Source organism: Spinacia oleracea, chromosome 3 (genome assembly GCF_020520425.1).
Source record: "Spinacia oleracea cultivar Varoflay chromosome 3, BTI_SOV_V1, whole genome shotgun sequence".
NCBI lineage: Eukaryota > Viridiplantae > Streptophyta > Magnoliopsida > Caryophyllales > Amaranthaceae > Spinacia > Spinacia oleracea.
Window position 1 is genome coordinate 15,678,973 of NC_079489.1, and position 20,077 is coordinate 15,699,049.

The window sequence follows — 20,077 nt, forward strand, 5'->3', positions numbered from 1 at the left end:
CCCGAGGCGCTGCCCGAGGCTCTGCATCACAGTAACAAGGCACTGCAGGCTGCGAATCAGCCAGGGCAAACAGCAGCAGAGTCTTCGACCAATGCAGCTATGCCTCATATGACAGTCAGTTCTGACATTGCAAAACATACTCCAACAGTTGGCACAGGAAGTCAGACAGCAGGCACAAGTAATGAGGAGGAGCTAGGCCGAGGGAAGCGAGTAAAATATCCCTCTATTAAGCTACGAGACTGTAAGACACATACCATACGGAAAAATATAAGTCCATCGATAAGTTCCCTCACGACATCGTCCTCCTCAGGTACTCCTTGTCCTATAACATACTTTGTTAATAATGAAAGATTTTCTGCAAAACATAGAAATTTTATTGCAGCTATTACAGAAGGAAAAGCTCCGAAATCTTTTAAAGAGGCAATGAAACATGAAACATGGAGAGAGGCTATGGCTGCAGAAATAGACGCACTTGAAGGACAAGGGACGTGGATCCTAGAGAAACTACCTCCGGGAAAGAAAGCACTTGGGAGTAAGTGGGTGTATACGGAGAAAAGAGATGAGGATGGAAATTTGATCCGGAATAAAGCACGATTTGTCTGCTTAGGAAACCATCAAGTTGAAGGTACAGATTGTAATGAAATATTTGCCCCAGTAGCTAAAATGTCAACGGTACGCATTTTTTTGGCAGTGGCGGCAGTAAAAAATTGGGACGTCTATCAAATGGATGTTCATAACGCTTTCTTACATGGTGATTTAGAGGAGGAAATCTATATGAAAATACCACCTGGTTTTCATAAAAATAATACTGACATGGTCTGCAGGATGAAAAAATCATTGTATGGACTGAAACAGGCACCCCGGTGTTGGTTTGAAAATTTATCTACCGCTCTAAAGAAGTATGGATTTAAACAATCATATTCAGATTATTCATTGTTCACTCTTGCGAAGGGAGAAATGCAATTAAGTGTTCTAGTGTATGTCGATGATATGATTATTGCAGGAAACAATGTATTTGCAATAAATAGTTTTAAAGCATATTTGAGTCAATGCTTTAAAATGAAGGATCTGGGTCATCTGAAATACTTTCTAGGACTAGAGGTTGCCCGTAGCAAAAGCGGTTTTTATGTCTGTCAGAGGAAATACGCTCTGGATATTATTTCAGAAACAGGTTTATTAGGTGCAAAGCCTGCAGACTTTCCAATGGAGCAGAATCACAAATTAGCTCTTGCAGAAGGGAAGGAGCTTGATGATGGGGAGAAATATAGGCGTCTGATAGGGCGTCTGATTTACTTGGCAGTCACTAGACCAGATTTGGCATATTCATTTCACATTTTATCACAATTTATGCAGGCACCGAAAGAGGAACACTGGGAAGCAGCTTTAAGGGTAGTGCGATATTTGAAAAAGTGTCCGGGTCAAGGCATTCTTTTACGTTCTGACAGTGCATTACGATTAGAGGGGTGGTGTGACTCGGACAGGGCTAGTTGTCCATTGACTCGACGTTCGTTAACTGGATGGTTTGTACTACTTGGTCTATCCCCGGTGTCCTGGAAAACTAAGAAACAACATACAGTATCGCGTTCCTCGGCAGAGGCAGAATACCGTTCGATGGCGGCATTGACTTGTGAGTTAAAAAGTGGTTAAAACAACTTCTTGGGGATCTGGGTGTTGAGCTCAAACAAGGTATGAGTGTGTTCTGTGATAGTCAGTCTGCACTTGACATTGCACAGAATTCGGTGTTTCATGAGAGGACAAAGCACATTGAAGCAGACTGTTACTTCATACGAGATGCAATTAAGGACGGTATTATTTGTCCATCGTATGTGTCAACAAAAGTGCAATTGGCAGACATTTTTACAAAAGCATTGGGAAAGGCGCAGTTTGAATTTTTTCTCGGCAAGATGGGCATCCGAAATCTACATGCTCCATCTTGAGGGGGATGTTAGGATACATTATACGCATATTACGAAACATTGAATTGTGATATACGTAGGATTATTAGAATATCAATGCACCTAGGAGTGTGGTATATCTAGGACTCTTAGCAGCACCTGATTAGAGTAGTAATAGGAGTCCAGTACTTCTGTAAAATATATATATATATATATATATGCTTGAATACGTTAATAAGAGTAAATCAAGTTTTAGAGTTAATCAAATATATTTGTCATGTAGTGACTATAATAAATTAAACATCAAAATTCTTAGACATAGTAATTATTTTTTCAATCATAGTAATCCTATGATTTCGAAAGCGAATTGTGAGTTAATATCACATTATTTAAGCACCAATTTGATATTTTTTTCACAATAAACCATTAACATGCCAAAATAAATTATGCACATGTTTTTGAAATTATTTAGACATAGTCCACAATAAATTTAGTATGGACCAGATCCATTTAAGAATTTGGTGAACCTCTATGGAGGCCAACACAAATTCTTGTTTACAAGGGGTGTACAATAAATATTGTACACCGAAGTAAAAGTTAATTCAAAATGCTTAAAAGTTAAGCTTATATAGGTAAAAGTTATCTATTTTTTAGTGATAATTTTTTTTATTTTAGTAAAACTTATTTCTTCAAAATCACTAATAATGTATAATATTAATCATTTAACCCTTTAAAATGTTTATCTATCAACTTTTTTTTTACTAATATAAAAGTTAATCAAAACTAGGTTAAAGTTACAAATAAATGGATAAAAGTTATCTTGGTGTATGATAAATTTATTGTACACCTTATGCGCGCAAGACCTTTTGGGAGACCAAATAGACTTCGTCCTCTATTAAACTCAGGAAATTCCTAACTTCTAAGTATATACTCTGTAGTAATATGTCCTGCTGCAGTGGTTGAGGCATGAGTGTCCAACTAGGAGTTTACAGTTTTTTTATTTATTTATTTTCTTTAAAGAGTTGTTCATTCGAAATTTCTTTTACAGAGTATGTTTTGAATTTTTTTTCCTTAATAAGTATTTGTTTTGTTAATTTTTTACTCAAATGTTATTTTCGATTTTCATTTCTAATTCTTATAAAATGATTAATCTGCATGTTAAAAAAAATGTATTTCCTCCATTCCGCAAAGGATGCATCATTTTTATTTGCACGCATGCCAACACACTTTTTTTTTTTTTTTTTTTTGACAAGAGGACTAGCAAAGCCAAAAACAACACACTTCTTTGAACATTAATATATCTAAGTGAGTATAAGTAAAAATAATAAAAAGTTGATATTTGGAATCCTTGCATTAATACGAATTTAACGAGATCTCACTTGACTATGTTTTTTCTTACACGAAAGTGAAAAAATGATTGTCAAAGTTGATTGATGAATAATGCGCAAATGAGAAACGATGCATCTATTGTGGAACGGAAGAAGTATGAAACATACACTAATGAGTTTTCAAATTAATCATGGAAATAACACAGTAATCATTCCAATTACGAATTGCAACAGGGAAGAGTTTTTTTTTTTTTTTCTATTTTTTTTTTTTTTTTTTTGACAGCCACACAAATAAACTTATTATATCAACCCTTTTCTCACCTGTGAGGCAAGATCATGAGCAGAAGAAACCATTAGTCTACTGACCTTAATACAAACTACAAAACGTAAAATAGAATTGTTATATTTTTTTTTGAGGGGAACTATTGATATAGTATGTTAATATATATCATTGCAAGATGACAACCAAGCACCAGTGGTCTAGTGGTAGAATAGTACCCTGCCACGGTACAGACCCGGGTTCGATTCCCGGCTGGTGCAAATTGAATCACGCAATGATGAGAGTTTGCGTTCACTGTGGCAGATTGGGTCCGCCACATATCATCTTCCTTCAGATGAGTAACTGTGTACGCTGAGCTTGATTAATTCTACTTTTTTTTAAAACGTTTATCTGGAAACTTTTAAGTGGAGTACGTAGTATATAATTTTGGAAATTTGTACTTCGATAAATACGTTAGCAAATTCAGCAAATTTATGTGGAAAAGTTGTCGTACAAAAGTGGTGGACTTTAGTGCTTTTGTAAGGGAGGATCTTCCATCAAATTAATCGGATTTTGCCCCTAATATATTATAAAACTATTAATTATACGAGCTAAAATATAATGGTGTGACATAATGTTAATTGAACGCACTTATATTAGACAAACTAGATTATGTCCCGTGCATGCATGAATATTTTAAAATTATTGTTTGACCATATTTTTTTATAAAATATTTCTTCTCTTAAACATAATGCATAATTAATAAATCTTGAACATATTCATATTTAATCATCTGATGTGAAACTTAACGTATTACATATTTTATATGCATAATATGCTAATTTAATCAAAATATTGACTAAATGTATTTTCTATTATTGATATACCGATTTGACAGAAATATTTCAATATAATGTTAAGCAAGTTATTATGTGGTATTTATTATTGTCTTATTTAGTAAGCCAATATTTTGTTTCCATACATAAATCATTTATAAAAACTGTTAAAAACTAAATAAATAAATTAGATATATTTTAGGAAATAGGCTTTTGGCGGGAAAAAATTGCACCAGGAGGTGACATGTGTCATTCCTGGTGTCTCTTTTAGTATATAGTAATAGATGGTCAATATTGGAGCTACAACGACCTGCGCCATAATTATGTATTTATGTGCCCCGCCCTTGAAAGTAATTGAGTTTCTAACCTTGACTTGGTCAGATGATAGGCCTACGTACTGTGGGGTCCCACAATTCATGCTCAGGTGTCATGATGTTGCAATTGATGATGACTTACTACCCTAAGATGAATGTATTCTTGCTCAGGCCGAATCATCAGAGGTTGCATCATCACCGGAGTCTGCATCTTCAAAAGATGAGTTTTCTTGTTATTGCCCAGATGGAAATGGAACCATTCACTAGTATGTCATCATCAACCAATGTCATTATCGACTCCAAAAGTTAAAGAGTATAAGTATTTTCTCTTTAACTTTAAATATTATATTACTGTATCATTGAATTGAATCAGGTCAGTTTTCATTGTTGTCAATTGAGATGCGTGTTTGGTGTGAATCTAGGAAAGGAAATGGATTGGAATTATATTTAACAAGGAGATATAGTAATGTTAAATGTTAGGACTTTTTGTTAGAAATGATCTTTATAAGGACCTTCTATCTTCATCTCCCTTTTTATAGTTACACTATGCTTTTCGGGCTTTTTTTTACACCGTGCTTTATGTCTTGACAAAGTGTTACCCTTGGTCAACCGCACAAACTCCACCTGCAACATTTTCTCCCTATTTGTTTATTACACAAACCCTACTTGTTTCACTCTCTCCTACTTTTTTCTTACATGATTTTCTTCTCTCCCCTACTCTCTTAATTTCATGTATATATGTACAACAATTGTGACCAAACAAAAAAAAAGAACATAGAGAGGACTCCGGCCATATAATGTAACCAATCTAATAAAACATCTCATGATATTTTTGTCTTATACGGAGTACATAAATAAAGACACATATTAAAAAAGAATTAAGTTTGACCTCACATGAATAAACTTAGAAAAACGAAGAGAGTAATACTTTCTCCGTTCTTTTTTAATTGACAATTACCCTTCATTCTGGCCATGTAAAGTATGAACTTTTCCTAAATCATGACCTCCATGTTTTTTTTCTTTCTTTTGGGTAATTTCTTTTGTTTGTTTGTTTATGTGTTCATAGATCATGGCTTCCATGTTTTAGTGCTCAATGGATTTTATAGGGCATATTAGCTTCCTTGTTCTTTTATTTATTTATTTATTAATAAAAATATATTCGAAATATATTGTTTAATTAGTTAATTTTTGTTATTAATTTTGCACGGGAGAGGTCGGCGTGCGGGGATTAAGTAGGATAATACGTACTTAAGAATGTATTAGGTCATTAGGTGTTCTAAAGACAAACTGAATAGCTTTTGTTAAAAGTGATAGTTATTGCAAAGAATTATAATGTTAGATAATGACACATAATTAATTAAAGTATTAAGTTCAGATCATTCTATCATAATTTATTCAATTATTAATTTGAGATCAAATAATATATTACTTAAAAAGTTCAAAGTTTATTCTTTCCCACTAACAAATTGTCATGTCTCCTGAATATTGTTCAACATTGCTGAAAATTCTCAATGTTGACCAACTCAATCTTCTGGAAAATATTGTTATATTTTGATGTTTTTGAAAGCTCTTTGTTTTGGACTTTAGAGGTTAAAGTGACACATACTATACTTTGATCGTTTCTAATCTTTATATTATCAGATTATAACAAGTCAATTAATGTTTTTCGAACTCGAAATTTTGGTGTATTAATAAGCATAATGCAGCTGGTGTTCAGATCTGAGCGTCCCTTCTTTGTGGCTCCAAAAAATGAAATTATTTACCTACCACTAAAAACATCTAAAACCCACCCAAAAAAACAAAAAACCCAAAAAAAAAGTTCAAAAATTTAAGAAATTGTATTGTTGATTCTCTGTATTATTCAACACAATATCCAAGCTGATCTTCATTTTACATTTATATTTCTTGAGAATCCGGTATGATGCAGTGATCAAACAAAACAAAATCTTGGCAGATATGTTTATTTTTGGAAAGGGAAAATCCGTAGGTCGATTGATGGTGCAATCGAAGGGGCGTTAATGCTGCTGCTGCTGCTGCTGTTTGTTGGTGAAATTTGCTGATACAAAAAAAAAAGTCAGGTTATTTCTCTGTTGGTTTGAGTTCTGTTATTACTGGTTTTATTCAGAACAATAAACAAAAAAAAGAAGAGGAAAACAAAAAAAAATAGATTAGAAGTGAAAACAAAAACAAAAAAACAAAACAAAAATATTATGGTAGTTATTGAGAGAGCAGGCTCATCCTCTTCCTCAAGTACTTCTTCGAGGAAGGTGAAACAGAGTCGGAGTTCTGAAAAAGATAATCATGAACCTCCTAAGAGGAAACTTGTTAGAAGAACGAGCTCGTCATCTTCCCCTTCTACTCCCTCTAAGAAGGAGAAACAAAATGGGAGTTGTTTAAAGGACAATCATGAAATCCTTAAAGGGAAACTTGCTCCAAGAGAAAACTCTCGTTCTTCCCCTTCTTCTCCTTCCACAAGAAGGGGAAAACAAAACACGAGTTCTCAAAAGGATAACAATAATGAGCTCCCTAAGGAGAAACTGATTCGAAAGGCTAGTTCGTTATCTTCCCTTTCCCATTCTTCAACAAAGAAGGAACAGAGGACCATGAGTATGAGTACTACTACTTCTGAGAAAAGCAAAAGGAGCAATTCTTTGATCAAGTCAAGAATCAAGGAGTTAGGTCCTATCTGTAAAAGGCGAAAGGAAATTCTGAATTCCATTAAATTGGAAGAGGATATTGATGCATATCTGGATAAACAGATCGACAACGGAGGGAAGGTCAATCCTGATGATTGTGTGTGGTTATCCTCAGGAAGCATGTCTCCTCAAGAGTTTGGTCTCTTCATGAGTGCTCTTGATCCATGTCTTGATGAATGGGTACTCTCTTTTCTTCCTAGATCGTCAAGGACACCTGATGCTTTTGATGGTTCAAAGGCTATATGTGAGGCTAATTTATCAGGGGGATTAGAGAAGAAAGAGGTTGTGCATGAGGTGAATGGATCATCTCATGCACGTTCTCAAAGCATCGACTCTTCTTGTTCTTCTTCACTTGCTTTGAGCACCAGCAACAACTCCTCATTCTGGAATATGGATAGAACGGGTGTTTGGGTGTCTTTGATCAATCTGAATGAGGAAGATTCCAAGTTCATTTCAGATGTGGACTCACGAGTGGATGAGTTGGAGTCGAACTTCCCTAGTCCCAATTTTGAGATCAACTGGGATTCTTATTCTTCTGATGTTGGAGTTACAACATCTGCCAAATCTACAACACAGGAGAGTACTTCTCAGAGTGAGTGGTCTTCAGACCTCTTGTCTGATTCCATGGATTGGGAGGTTGATTCTGATGATCCTATATTTTGGCCTTTTGGGGTGGATTGTGACTGGGATAAAAAAGACTTGGATTCTTTTTCAGTTTCACCTCGCAAAGGGGTATACAATATAAGGCTCAAATCAGAAGAAGACAGCTGTGGTACTCCTGACTCTATCAGACTCCGGCTTCATGGTAGGAATGGAAAACGGATTGTTTTCATGTCAGGTTTAAGTGCATCGAAGATTATTGAATTTAAGAAGGGATGTCGAAAGAATGCTGCTGCTTCTGGTGCCACAAGGGGGAAAAGATGCTCGAAGATTGGTAAACGAGCCAGTCGTTTCAAGAGAAGGGTCCCACCAATACTTGAGAACGATATGGAAGGCATATCACCAAAAGAAACACCAAAAGAATCCTTAAAGAAGGGTAGTAATTCTTCTGACTTTGATCTCTCAGAATGTACTGATGATTGGGGCGATGAGATGGACTCTGATGGTCCACTTTTTTGGCCAACTAATCAGAAAACTGTCGATTGGGATGTCACATGGGATTCTTTCAACATTTCACCTCGAAAAAGTACACAACTAATCACTAATACCGGCTCACCAAAAGGCGGTTTTGCGATTTCAAGTTCTGTCAGACTGAAATTCTATCCTAAGAAGATAAAGTCTAAGGCAGTGTCCAACACAAAATCTGGTTTAGGCGCTTCAAAAAGTTTCAAATTTAAATCCATCTCCCAGAAGACGAATACTGCTACTGGGGGTAACAGTTTGATGGTTGTTGTCCCTAGGAAAAAGAGATCCATGTTTAAATCCTCAAATGTGTTACTTAAGCATGGAATTCATGGGAAAAAGAAAAGGGTTATGCCTCCAAATGTTGGTAGATCATTAGAAGAGTTCATAAGATTGGTAACTATTATCGGTATGAACAAGATGTTTCCTAGTAATGAACTAGCTTCAGAAAATCTTCCAATTGAGACCCTAGTAGGCCTTGGAGAGTTCGATGGGCACGAAGGCGTTGATATGGAGTTTGAGGACGAGGGTTTCTCACTTGAAGAATGCATGAGAGGTTGAAGATGCCTTGTTTTCGCAAATGGAAGTGAAGCTTTGGTTAGTTCATGAAATGGCTTGGGTTCTTGCTGCCATATTTTCAATTTGTCCTTTTAATTTTGCAGTGTTGTTTGCTACGTTCAGGCCTCAGCATACATATAGTTGCGCGAGGATCAGAACAGAGAGAAAAAAAAGTGTGTTTTTTTCAGATACTGATGTACTAACTCTGATGTTTTCTTGGACTGAGTACCAATAAAATTTGGAGAAAAAACAGAAAAAAAAAAAAGAAGAAAATGTTTGAGGAAAAGGAGCTTGGTGTTTTCAATCTCAGACCTTATCTAGTCCACCTAAACCTCCTCATTAATGTGTAAAAAAAAATCCTTCCTTCAGTAAACTTCATTCAACAAAACACATAGATCATCATTGCAAAATAAATAGCCAATGTAGGAGTTGAACCTACTTCTTTGTGTTGCTAAATGCTACACAACGCTCTGCCATGCTGAGCTAATAGGCTAAAGATTGTCATAGTTATACAAAATTCCCTAGCTACTATTATTGCAACAAAGACAATAGCACAACAGCAAGTGAACAATTGAGGCCAATTTAGGATGTATCATAAACTTGAAGATTAGAACTTGAAAAAGGAAGCTACGAAAGATCCCACAAAACATGTTTGCTCAAGGGTAGATGACAGTTAATCAGTTATTCTTTCTTTTTTCCAACAGAATTTCATGGAAACAGTCATGATAACATGACTCCCTTTCAGACTTATAGCATATCTTACAACCCGAGAAACTGTCAAGGTATAAAGTTCAGCACCTCACACGCTCACATAACACAATGATAAGTCTTCTTTGTTAGGGAGTGGCTAATATCTTCCTAGAAGTTTTTTGTTCTTTCACATAATTGTTCTTTTTAATCTATTGTGTTAAGAGGGAAAACAAGCCTATGGCACCACTTCTTATCTCCTTTTGCCCTTATATACTTTTTCCATTTCGCCTCACGTACCCTCAACATTCCGAACATGGGTAAGGACCCTTTGAAAAATCATTGTGGGCCAAAATCATTAAAAATTTATTCAAATAGGCAAGTCATACACTTGGACACGTAACTATATCCAACACGAGTACCCAATTCAGACTACCATCTCCCCCTAGATCATTACACACTCACAAGTCATAAACTGAAGCAAATATAGGCACTCCATCCTTAAGCAAAATGGTGTACCATACTACCATTCAGTCTCTCTTAGCTAACTAGCACAACTACTCTTATTCACTCAAACCCGAAACGGAACATGGATGCAGATCAAGATCCACATTTTAGGGTTCCACTAAATCAATAGTTAAACCAGCAACATTAATCAATGACCAGAATTCATAGCATGCTAGAACATGGTTACTGCTCTGTTTGGATACCCCATAAGTACAAATTATAGAAAAATTGAAACATTAAGCAATTTTTCAAACAACAGAAATGCACAATTCAAGTCTGGATTCTCTACAGTCCTCCACATATAATCATACATTGGCAAACAAAAATCACCAAATAAAAATCCGACAATAAATCAATCATAATCCAAAATAAGAAACAAAATTCACAAAAATTAAGATAGATTTTGAGTATTAAATTGTCAAACAAGTTTGATTTCGAGTATTAGATTGTTCAACAAAAAATTTCAGGAAGATAATTCACAAAATTGGTACAATTTATTGTCGGTGTATAATCATAAACCCTAGCACAAATTGCGAAGGATAACATCATCATGAAAGTACCTTGATTGTAGACAATTCGTTCTTCAATTGGTGAAGATTAGGCGAAATTGCGTAGGTCACGCCTTGTTCTTCAACTTTTATGAAGAGCGTCAATTTACTTTTCTCAAGGTAATATTCCAAAAATTCAATTAAAGGTGACCGCGGTAATATTAAAGGTGGAGGACTGAAATACGGCTAACGGTTATAGACACGTTCACTTTTGATCTTATTTACAAATTTTAATTTGACTAACATTAAAATTAGAGACATTAATGTCCAAATATTTACATTGTCAAAGCTTGAAAAAGTAAATTATCCCCTTTATTTCAAAACGGTGGGAGTATGTGTTTATAAACACACTAGGTTGGTCCCTTGCAACACACGAATATTAATAAACTATATAAGGTCTCGTGCATGCACGGATATTCGAAAATTATTATTTGACCATCTTTTTTATAAAATATTAATTCATTCCTTATAACTAATGCGAAATTAATAAATCTTGAACGTACCCATTTAACCATCTAATATATTTTATATGTTTAATATGATCATTTGACCAAAATATTCGATACGCTTAACATGTTAATTTGACCGGCCAAAATGTTGATTAAATATATTTCTATTATTGATGTTCCCTTCGTTCTTGTTTATTAGTCTCTTATGGAATATTGAACAATCCACCAAAAGGACATCTTGCATGTGAATCTCCAAAGAATCTCGTCCATGTGGATAGGAGGGAGAAAAAAAAAATAAGAAAATAGGGGTAGGTGGAGTGTTTAATGTTGTTAAATTAGAAAATAAAGGGACTATTTGCATATTAATTTGCGACGAAAAGGTAATTACACTTGTAATATAAGGATAAAAGGGGATAATGAAAAAATATCTCAATACGAAAAGGGGACTAATAAACAAGAAAGGAGAGAGTATGAATATTTGACTAAAATATTACAAAATCGTCTAATACTGATATATTATAATCTTATAATCTTTTCCCATACATAAACAATGTACGAGTATACAAAATGAGAGGATCAAGAATTAAGTGTACTTTTGGGAAAGGGGGTTTTAGCACAAAATTTTGTGTGATATTTGTCATTCTTGGTGTCTGTTTTACTATAATACAATAGATAGATGATAGATATTCATCCTCAATAATTTGTTTATTTTTTCGTTCTATAGTAATTTATAAAAAAGAATTTTTTTCATTATGTAAAATAAATTCAGATTTGTCAATTGTTAATAAGAAAATAATAGGAAATTACCATTCATTCAAATTATAAAATGATTAGTACGAAATATTATTTAGAAGTCTAAGCTAGATTTTGACAAAAATATTTAAGATGGAAAAAAGAAGAAAAAGCTTATCAGGGCCCGTTACTTGTTGTTGTTAGAATTATATTTGTAACCGTACTCGATGTTCAAATTTTCGTATCAAGTATCAGCATCTGATCTGGTACCCATATTTGTTTGGATACCCTATTCTATAAACTGGATATATGATCGAGTTTCTACGTTTCAGATAATTTTGTTGAACCCGCTTTTTAACATGCACTTGTTGAAATGCATAAAAAGTAATAAAACAAATATAGAATCTCTCAAAATTTTCACTACTTACAGAAAATTCTCAAAATTTACAGTTGCGCCATGTGATTTTCACTACTTACACATTACAGTATTTGACTTATAATTTTCCCAAAAATTGGTATAATTCAATATATGGCCGGTACATGTATAATCAATTAATCATAAACCCTAACACCTAAAATTGCAAACGATAACATTAAAAGACAAAGATTGTATGAGTACAATTGTGATCCCCTAATTTTGTCTTGTGTCGGAACTGGGATTAATATAATACGGGTAAAATGCATGAACTAGTATGAAAATAGTACGTAAAAATTTATGCACTACTAAAGTCCAACCTGTGCGGCTAGCTCTTGGTGAGTGAATCACAAAGATGATGAAATAGTAAAGATTCGTTAAATTTTCTTACGTAAAAATCACAAAATATGATCAAATATGACATGTTGGTAGTGTGAACATCGTAAAGTCGATTTAAATGGTGCAATATTTAAAAAACGGCTGAATTATATAATAATACACAAATAAGTCTTATTACGAGCTACTAAAAGTTCGGGTGTTGAGGACTTTAGGGATGGCAATCCCTAACCCGACCTGATAACCCGACTCGAACCCGACCTGAAGTTACTGAGAGAAACCCGAACCTAACCTGAACCGAACCCGAATGACCTGAAATCGACCCGATGACCCATTTGTCATATTTTGTAGTAATATTAAGTTTTACAACGTTTCTGGTATTTTTTTTTACACAACCCGAAATAGACCCGAAATCAAACCCAAACCCGAACCTGACCCATTGACCCGAATTGCCACCCCGAGTTGAGGTTACGGAATACTCGGCAAAACGTGCCAGTATGAAAATACAATAGTAGTAAAGATAATTGCATTTGCATGCACCTAAAAAGTCCAAAGTGGGCAGCTCTTGGTGAGTGGTAATGACAAAGTGACAGACTCATCCACCCAACAACCTACCGCAGTCCGCAGCTCCTGTTCCTGGTTTCACTCTCAATTCATGCAGATACTACCATTCTTTAAACAACTAACTACTCCGTATTGTACTATGCTATACTATTAGTCCCACTAACCATATAATATACTCACGTCAATAATAATAATAATAATAGTAAAAGGTTGGATTCAATGAATAAAATACCAAGTACTCCGTAATATATGTCAGTATATTGAATGAATATGATAATATATGTATCTAACCAATTGTTAATCTCCATCTATGTAACACGTACACAATCATTACTACTACTCGATTATTTTGTAGACCTTTCTTCCCCATTTAAGTCTTAATTGTCGGACGGGACTCATCAATACCCTCTTTTTTTTTTCTTTTTTTTTTACCTAATTATTTGGCTTCGGGTGATGTCTCGAGTCATTACTTGGATAATTGTAACTATCTATTCTGCACAAATAACCAATATGTTTTTGTTAAAATAATTTTTCTTTATTTTATTGCTATTTACTATTATTCGTTTGCAAAAGATAACATGTAACATGATATAGCCGAGTGGATAAGTCATTAATTTCTCTTTCACAACAGATTTTAAATCAACATGAGGTTTTGGGATTGAATCTATTGAAGGAAAAGAGCGTCACATGACATGACATCCTTTTTTAGAAACTTCTTTTAATATATTAGTATAGATAGTATATTTCAAATTTCAAAGAACTATGTTAAGAGAGTACAAAAAAGCAAGGGCATTTTAGTTATTTTAGTATAGATACATGTATCATTTGACAATTTGAGACAAATTTAACAAAATTCACATGATTATGTTTTTCGTTAAGTGTAACTTAGCGAATATAGCTAAAGTAAAATATGACAAAGTCAAATCGTTACCCGCATGGTGTATATATAGAGGTCGGAAATGTATTACAACGGGATACTTCCTCATATTGATCTTTCTGTTTTGACTTTACACATTTTTTACTGTCAATATCTTTAATTTCGTACTCGTTATAAAATTTGATATTTTACATCATTTGTTGGGAAGAATCAAATAAAAATCAGTATAACTATCTTTTTTTGTAATATTACAAAAAGTTGTAAGATTTAAAATATGAAGAAAACATAAACAAAATAAAAAATTGAAAAAAAAGAAAGGAGTACTCCGTAATTAATTCGGATGGAGGGGACATTAACACCTAGACCGTACTGATGAATATAATTAAGCGCACGTCCAGGCTTGATATAATCAGCAAAATAAAAGGGTGAATTACGGGGGTGTTGCCAAACTATCTAGGAAGTAGGAACTCTGAATCGAAGCTTCTCTCTGTCTTTCTCTCTTCCCTCTCTCTTGCTCCACTCTGTAAGCTTACCTTCTACCTTTGCCTTTATTTATTTTCTTCTCCAACCTTTTTGACTTTTCATTTATTTCCCTTTTTTCTTCGCCCCCTTTTTTTCTGGTCACAGACCCGATCTCATTTCCATGTAACTTACCCCCACCTCACATTTCAGTTTTAAGCACAGATTTTTCAGATTTCAAGACTCATTTCCTGTTCTTCTTTGTCAAAATTTAGCTAATTGGTGAGTTCCCAACTTATGATTTTACATTTCTGCTTCAATTTTGCTTGTTTTTTCTGTGTAATTTCTCATGGGTATGCTTTGAAACTGTGATTGGTAAAGTGGGGTTTGTGGTTAGTGGTTAGTGGTTGGGTAGTTGTTATTTTTGCACAATTATTGTTTATTTGTATCGAATTATATTGGGTTTTTTCTTAATTGTTGTATGATTTATTGAATTTGGTTTATCATGATCACAACAAAATGGGGAAATATTAGATTTGATGAAGATTTCAATTAGTATTGATTTCTCAATTTGTGATTGTTCATGTCCAGTTGCACTTTTGTTTTGCTTCATTTGCAGAATTGATTAGTTGTAGTTTCCAATTTGTGTTTTGTGGGAGATATATTTATTAGAGACATGCTGAATTTCAAGTCATAGTAGTATGTTTTAACGGTCCAAATAGTCTCACTTGATATTTGAGTATTGGAATTAGAGTTATCATTGTACTTGTGATTAGGGTATATGTTGTTATTTATACAATCAAGGATATAATTCATATAAAAATGTAGGGTTGACTGTTTCTGCTGTTTACAGAATTTGTCAAGAGTTTAGGGATCAATCATCATGCGTGCCCCGTCGTTGTTGGCACAGTGTTTACCAGGATTGTCGCCCCATGACCGGGGAAGTCCCAGCATCTCTGCTGTTTCAGATAGAGATACAAATTTTACGCCGCCTGCTGTTGAAATTCTACCCTCAAAAGTAAGTATTATGTTAAAAAAACTCGGTGTAAGCCACTTAGTATTTTGTGTTGCTTGCTTTAATTGATCATAGAAGTGTTGATGGTTATTTGAATGCATCTCTTTTGAAAGGGTTTGAGCATTATCATGACTCACTGGTTATCTTCTATCATCAGGTGGTACAAACGTCCAAGTGTGAAGGAGAAAATGCTGATGGGCAAAGACTCCTTCCATTCAAGGTTTTTTTTGGGGACACTTGTTTTCAATGTTTATCTTCTGTTAAAATTACATTTTTGGTTTCCTTACAAAAACATAGCTTTATAGTTAACTATATTGGTTATAGTAGTACATTTATCCCATAGCATCACCTTACCATAAAATTAACCCGATGCCTCAAGTGAGGTTTCCAGTTTGTGGAGTTGAGGAGTGCTGAGTTCCTGCAGACTTATCACAGGGAGGTGTTTTTTGTTGAACCTTGATTGAAAATCCCTTTGACTGACTATCTACTTAATTAGTAAGAAGAAGGACTGCTTAGGAAAACATAAGATTGACAATTTAAATTTGTTGAGAAGGAAAAAATGTATTGGTTAATATTCATCGTTGCGACAAAATTTTGATCTAGTAACATGTACTGCCCACTTTATAGAAGAGAATCTGTGGTTGCTTTTGAGGGTTGAAACATCAGGTTCATTGGAATGGCTTGCTTATAAGGAAAAAAGGCTAGCGAAAAACTATATAAATGAAGGAAATTTGGCTGGGTGATCTAAGTAGCAAACAGTATATATGATTGTATTATCATTGAAGAGTATACTAGTGGTTAATTAGCATAATAAAGCTGAGGAGGCATTGACCAATGATGGGGGATTTAATGGAAGGAGGGACAACTTTGTCGCAAGATAAGTTAAGGTTATTTGGAGTATATATGTGCTGCTTAGGCCCTATAGAATCCATGAATCAACTAGTGGATCAGACATCAAACATACAGGAGGAATTTTGCAGTGCAGTGTTTGATAAACGTTGAAAATTTGTAAGGCAAATATCAATATCATCTAGTATCCACATAGTTGGGTGATCTACCCTGGTTGATGAGTTTGGAGGAGGTCTAGTTTAGAGAATCTGAGAATATTGATCTTGCCCAACAACTTAATTCCGGATTTACGTCGAGGTGTTTGGTGGGGGTTGGCAATGCAATTTGAAGAACAAATCCCAACTTTATTCCCCAGTCATTGTAAATTTGCAAAACTGGTTTATGGATGAAAATACATACTAACATATAAATCACTGTATGCACCCAGCTGGCCAGCACCATTGCCTCTTCTGATTAATGACATTCAACTAACCAGATTTAAATGAGGGTTCTGTATTACTATCCTCTCCAGCTCTGCCCTTGCTCGTGATTTATGTCTAAGTTAAATAAGAAATACACATACGAAGTATTTGATACAACCAAACTTCTCTATTTCAACCATTTAGTCTTATTTCTTTTATGCCGTTTGAAGTCAGCTAAATATTTCAAATAAGACTAGTTCACAACAATATGCCTTCAGTCATTCACTGCCACGATTCTCATATGTCTATTCTCAGATAAATACAGTTTTTTCCATTTACTATACCTATTTTTCTAACACTCTAAACGCCCTCATGCAAATTACCACTTCTCCCTATCCATACTGCATAATCTGTGTCTATCTTGGCCGGGCTTATTTTCAAGTTGAGGCTTTGAAAAACTGATGGCAAAGATGCTTTGAAGGGAGTTTTAGGTTATAACGCTCCAGTATGTCCATCTTTGTTATAATGCTTCAGTGTGTCTCCTACGTAGTACGTCTTAACCCTTGTATCCCAGATCAATGGAACTGATGAGTTGTTATTGTATCGCAGGGAAAGATTAATGTTGCAGATATAGTTGGTTTCAGTGGGCTTGAAACGATATGTTCAAAAATGGATGGTAAGTGAATTGATGTTTGTCACAAATTTCTAATGCAATCTGAACTCTGAATTCGTGCTTCTTTTTTTAATTTCAATATTATTTGATATATCCTGTGCAAGGGTCAAGTTTATGAACAGATTGTAATAAATATGTTTTTTTCTTTTGTGCAGCATCACTCAAACCCTGGGATAGTTCTATTGATCTTGTAAACGTCCTAAAACATGAGATCCGTGATGGACAATTAAGCTTCAGGGGAAAAAGGGTACTTGAGGTATGAAAATTATGGGCAGAGATGTTTGCTTGAACTTTTATTACTAGTAGTAGTGTTATTTTCTTCATCTGAGGGTCTGGGAAAAATAATAATTCAGAAGTAAAATTCTCCGAAAAAAGTTTTGAGTCCCTTACTGAGAGCAGTATAGAAAGACTAGCAGTACTTGTTATTGTTTTGCTCTTTACTTGTTTTGCACAATTAATTTTGATTTCAAAATTTGATCAATGTTTTATTTTTCTTGTGACAGCTTTCTTGCAGTTATGGGCTTCCTGGTATTTTTGCATGCTTGAAGGTACGTATATATGCGTTCTATGTGATTTTTTGCTTGCTTGAAAGCAATCAAGTCATTGAGAAACAAGGTTAAAGATAATGGTTATTCTATTGAATTTTTATTCCATGAATATGATCAGAATTTGAGAACAGAAAGATTGAGATGTGGATCTGCATTTGCTAAATTTAATTCATGGACAAAAAGGATTTGATAGTTCTTATACCTCATCAATTGTCTTGTCACAAATTGCAGGGTGCCTCGACTGTGCATTTTCAAGACATAAATGCAGAAACTATTAGATGTGCTACCATTCCCAATGTTCTGGCTAATCTGGAGCATGCTCGAGACAGGCAAAGCCGCCAACCCGAGGGCCCTGTGACTCCATCTAGGCAACTTCTAGCTCCCTCTGTGCATTTTTATGCCGGGGATTGGGAAGAGCTACCCACTGTCTTATCAGTTGTGAGAAATGATGCTTGTGAAGCTACACCTGGGATGAGTTTGTGTTTTTCAGAGGATGATTTAAATGATGGATGTAGTAGCCAAGATGGCAGCATAACTGGGCAAGAGTCCTCGACAAAACCGAGACGTTCTCGGAAACTTTCTGGAAGCCGAGCTTGGGAAAGGGCTAGTGAGACAGATCACGGGGAAGGTGGTTACGATGTTGTTTTAATGACTGAAATTCCTTTCTCAGCGACCTCTATGAAGAAACTCTATGCACTGATTAAGAAGGTTTGTCCCGTTCATTCACAATCGATGTTTCTTATTAGTTTTCTGTTACAGTTTCCAACTTTCTCTTGTGTTTATGCTGTTTACTGAAATGATTTTACTGTTTTGGTTTACCAGTGCCTTAGGCCTCCCTATGGAGTACTATATTTAGCAACAAAGAGGAATTACGTTGGCTTCAACAGTGGAGCTCGGCATTTGAGAAATATAGTGGATGAAAACATTTTTGGAGTTCATTTAGTCAAAGAAATGGCTGATAGAGAGATTTGGAAGTTTTTCCACAAATGAATTTCAACATGAATGACAGAGATTTGAGTTACAAATTTTTTGCCTTTCCTTTTAGGGTGTTTGTATCTGTATAATATGTACTCTAAATATCGTTCCTTTATTATTTTTGCTTAGCGATAAAGAAATATGAATTACAAGGTTAGCTGAGCTGATTTTACCTGTAATATACCCTCCATTTAGATACCAATATCAGAGTTTCAGATGTAAATAGATTTTGGCTGTGCAAAGAAAGGTCTAGCAGTTTTCCACATTCTCCATATCTGATGTACTGTACTATATTTCATTGGCTTTTACGCTTTGCTCGTCTGTTCTGTGCATACAGCAATAAAACATCTATAATCTATTCCTATATACTAAAAGAGACACCAGGAATGACACGTGTCAATTCCTGGTGTAAAATTTTCCCACCAAAAACCATTTCCTAAAAAAAAAAAAAAACTACTTTATTCTTTTTTATTTTCTTTCCTTTTTCTTTATAAATGTTTATATATGGAAAAAATTATAAGATTATGTAATATGACATTATTAGACAATTTTGGTAATATTTTAGTCAAATCTTCATATCAATAGCAGAAAATATTTTTACTCAATATTTTGGTCAAATTAGCATATTAACCATATCAAATATTTTGGTCAAATCATCATATTAAACATTTAAAATATATGCTTCGTATAATACTTAGTAGGACGGGCAATGTATATTATAAGATAAAATGATAAAATGAGTAGTTTCGAGATTTATTAATTACGCAATAGATGTAAGGGGTAAATATTTCATATAAAAAAGATGATTAAATAATAATTTTCAAATATCCCTGCATGCACGGGATTTAATCTAGTTTAGTTCTATATGGGTTTGTAGGACTACCAAATGTTATACATCCGAATTGAGATTTACTGAATGCCTAGTTACCAGTTGAGGCCAGTAAAGATGGATGTGGGATGGGCTGGCCCGGCCCCACCTAGCACGAAAAAAGTCTGGCCCTGCACGAGCAAGAAAAAAGCACGGCACGAGCACG

At 34.5% G+C, this 20,077-nt stretch overlaps 1 protein-coding gene and 1 non-coding gene across 2 annotated transcripts; both read left to right on the forward strand.

The window, feature by feature from the left end:
- Window positions 1–3,692: 3,692 nt before the first annotated feature.
- On the forward strand, window positions 3,693–3,763 carry TRNAG-GCC (transfer RNA glycine (anticodon GCC)). Its single transcript has one exon. It is a non-coding gene; the product is annotated as a tRNA-Gly (tRNA).
- A 10,754-nt stretch (window positions 3,764–14,517) lies between these two features.
- LOC110789098 (uncharacterized) lies at window positions 14,518–19,315 on the forward strand. Its single transcript, XM_021993751.2, has 9 exons — window positions 14,518–14,646; window positions 14,796–14,864; window positions 15,436–15,600; window positions 15,755–15,817; window positions 17,457–17,523; window positions 17,676–17,776; window positions 18,024–18,068; window positions 18,300–18,776; window positions 18,891–19,315. The coding sequence occupies exons 3-9, from the start codon at window positions 15,466–15,468 to the stop codon at window positions 19,056–19,058; spliced, it is 1,056 nt and encodes a 351-aa protein (XP_021849443.1). The 5' UTR covers window positions 14,518–14,646; window positions 14,796–14,864; window positions 15,436–15,465; the 3' UTR covers window positions 19,059–19,315.
- Window positions 19,316–20,077: the final 762 nt, after the last annotated feature.

Bases quoted from the DNA above. Each gene is read 5' to 3' on its own strand.
- LOC110789098 (XM_021993751.2), top strand. From the start codon at position 15,466: ATGCGTGCCCCGTCGTTGTTGGCACAGTGTTTACCAGGATTGTCGCCC. The intron at 15,601-15,754 runs GTAAGTATTATG...TTCTATCATCAG, and splicing joins TTGAAATTCTACCCTCAAAA to GTGGTACAAACGTCCAAGTG. The intron at 15,818-17,456 runs GTTTTTTTTGGG...ATTGTATCGCAG, and splicing joins AAAGACTCCTTCCATTCAAG to GGAAAGATTAATGTTGCAGA.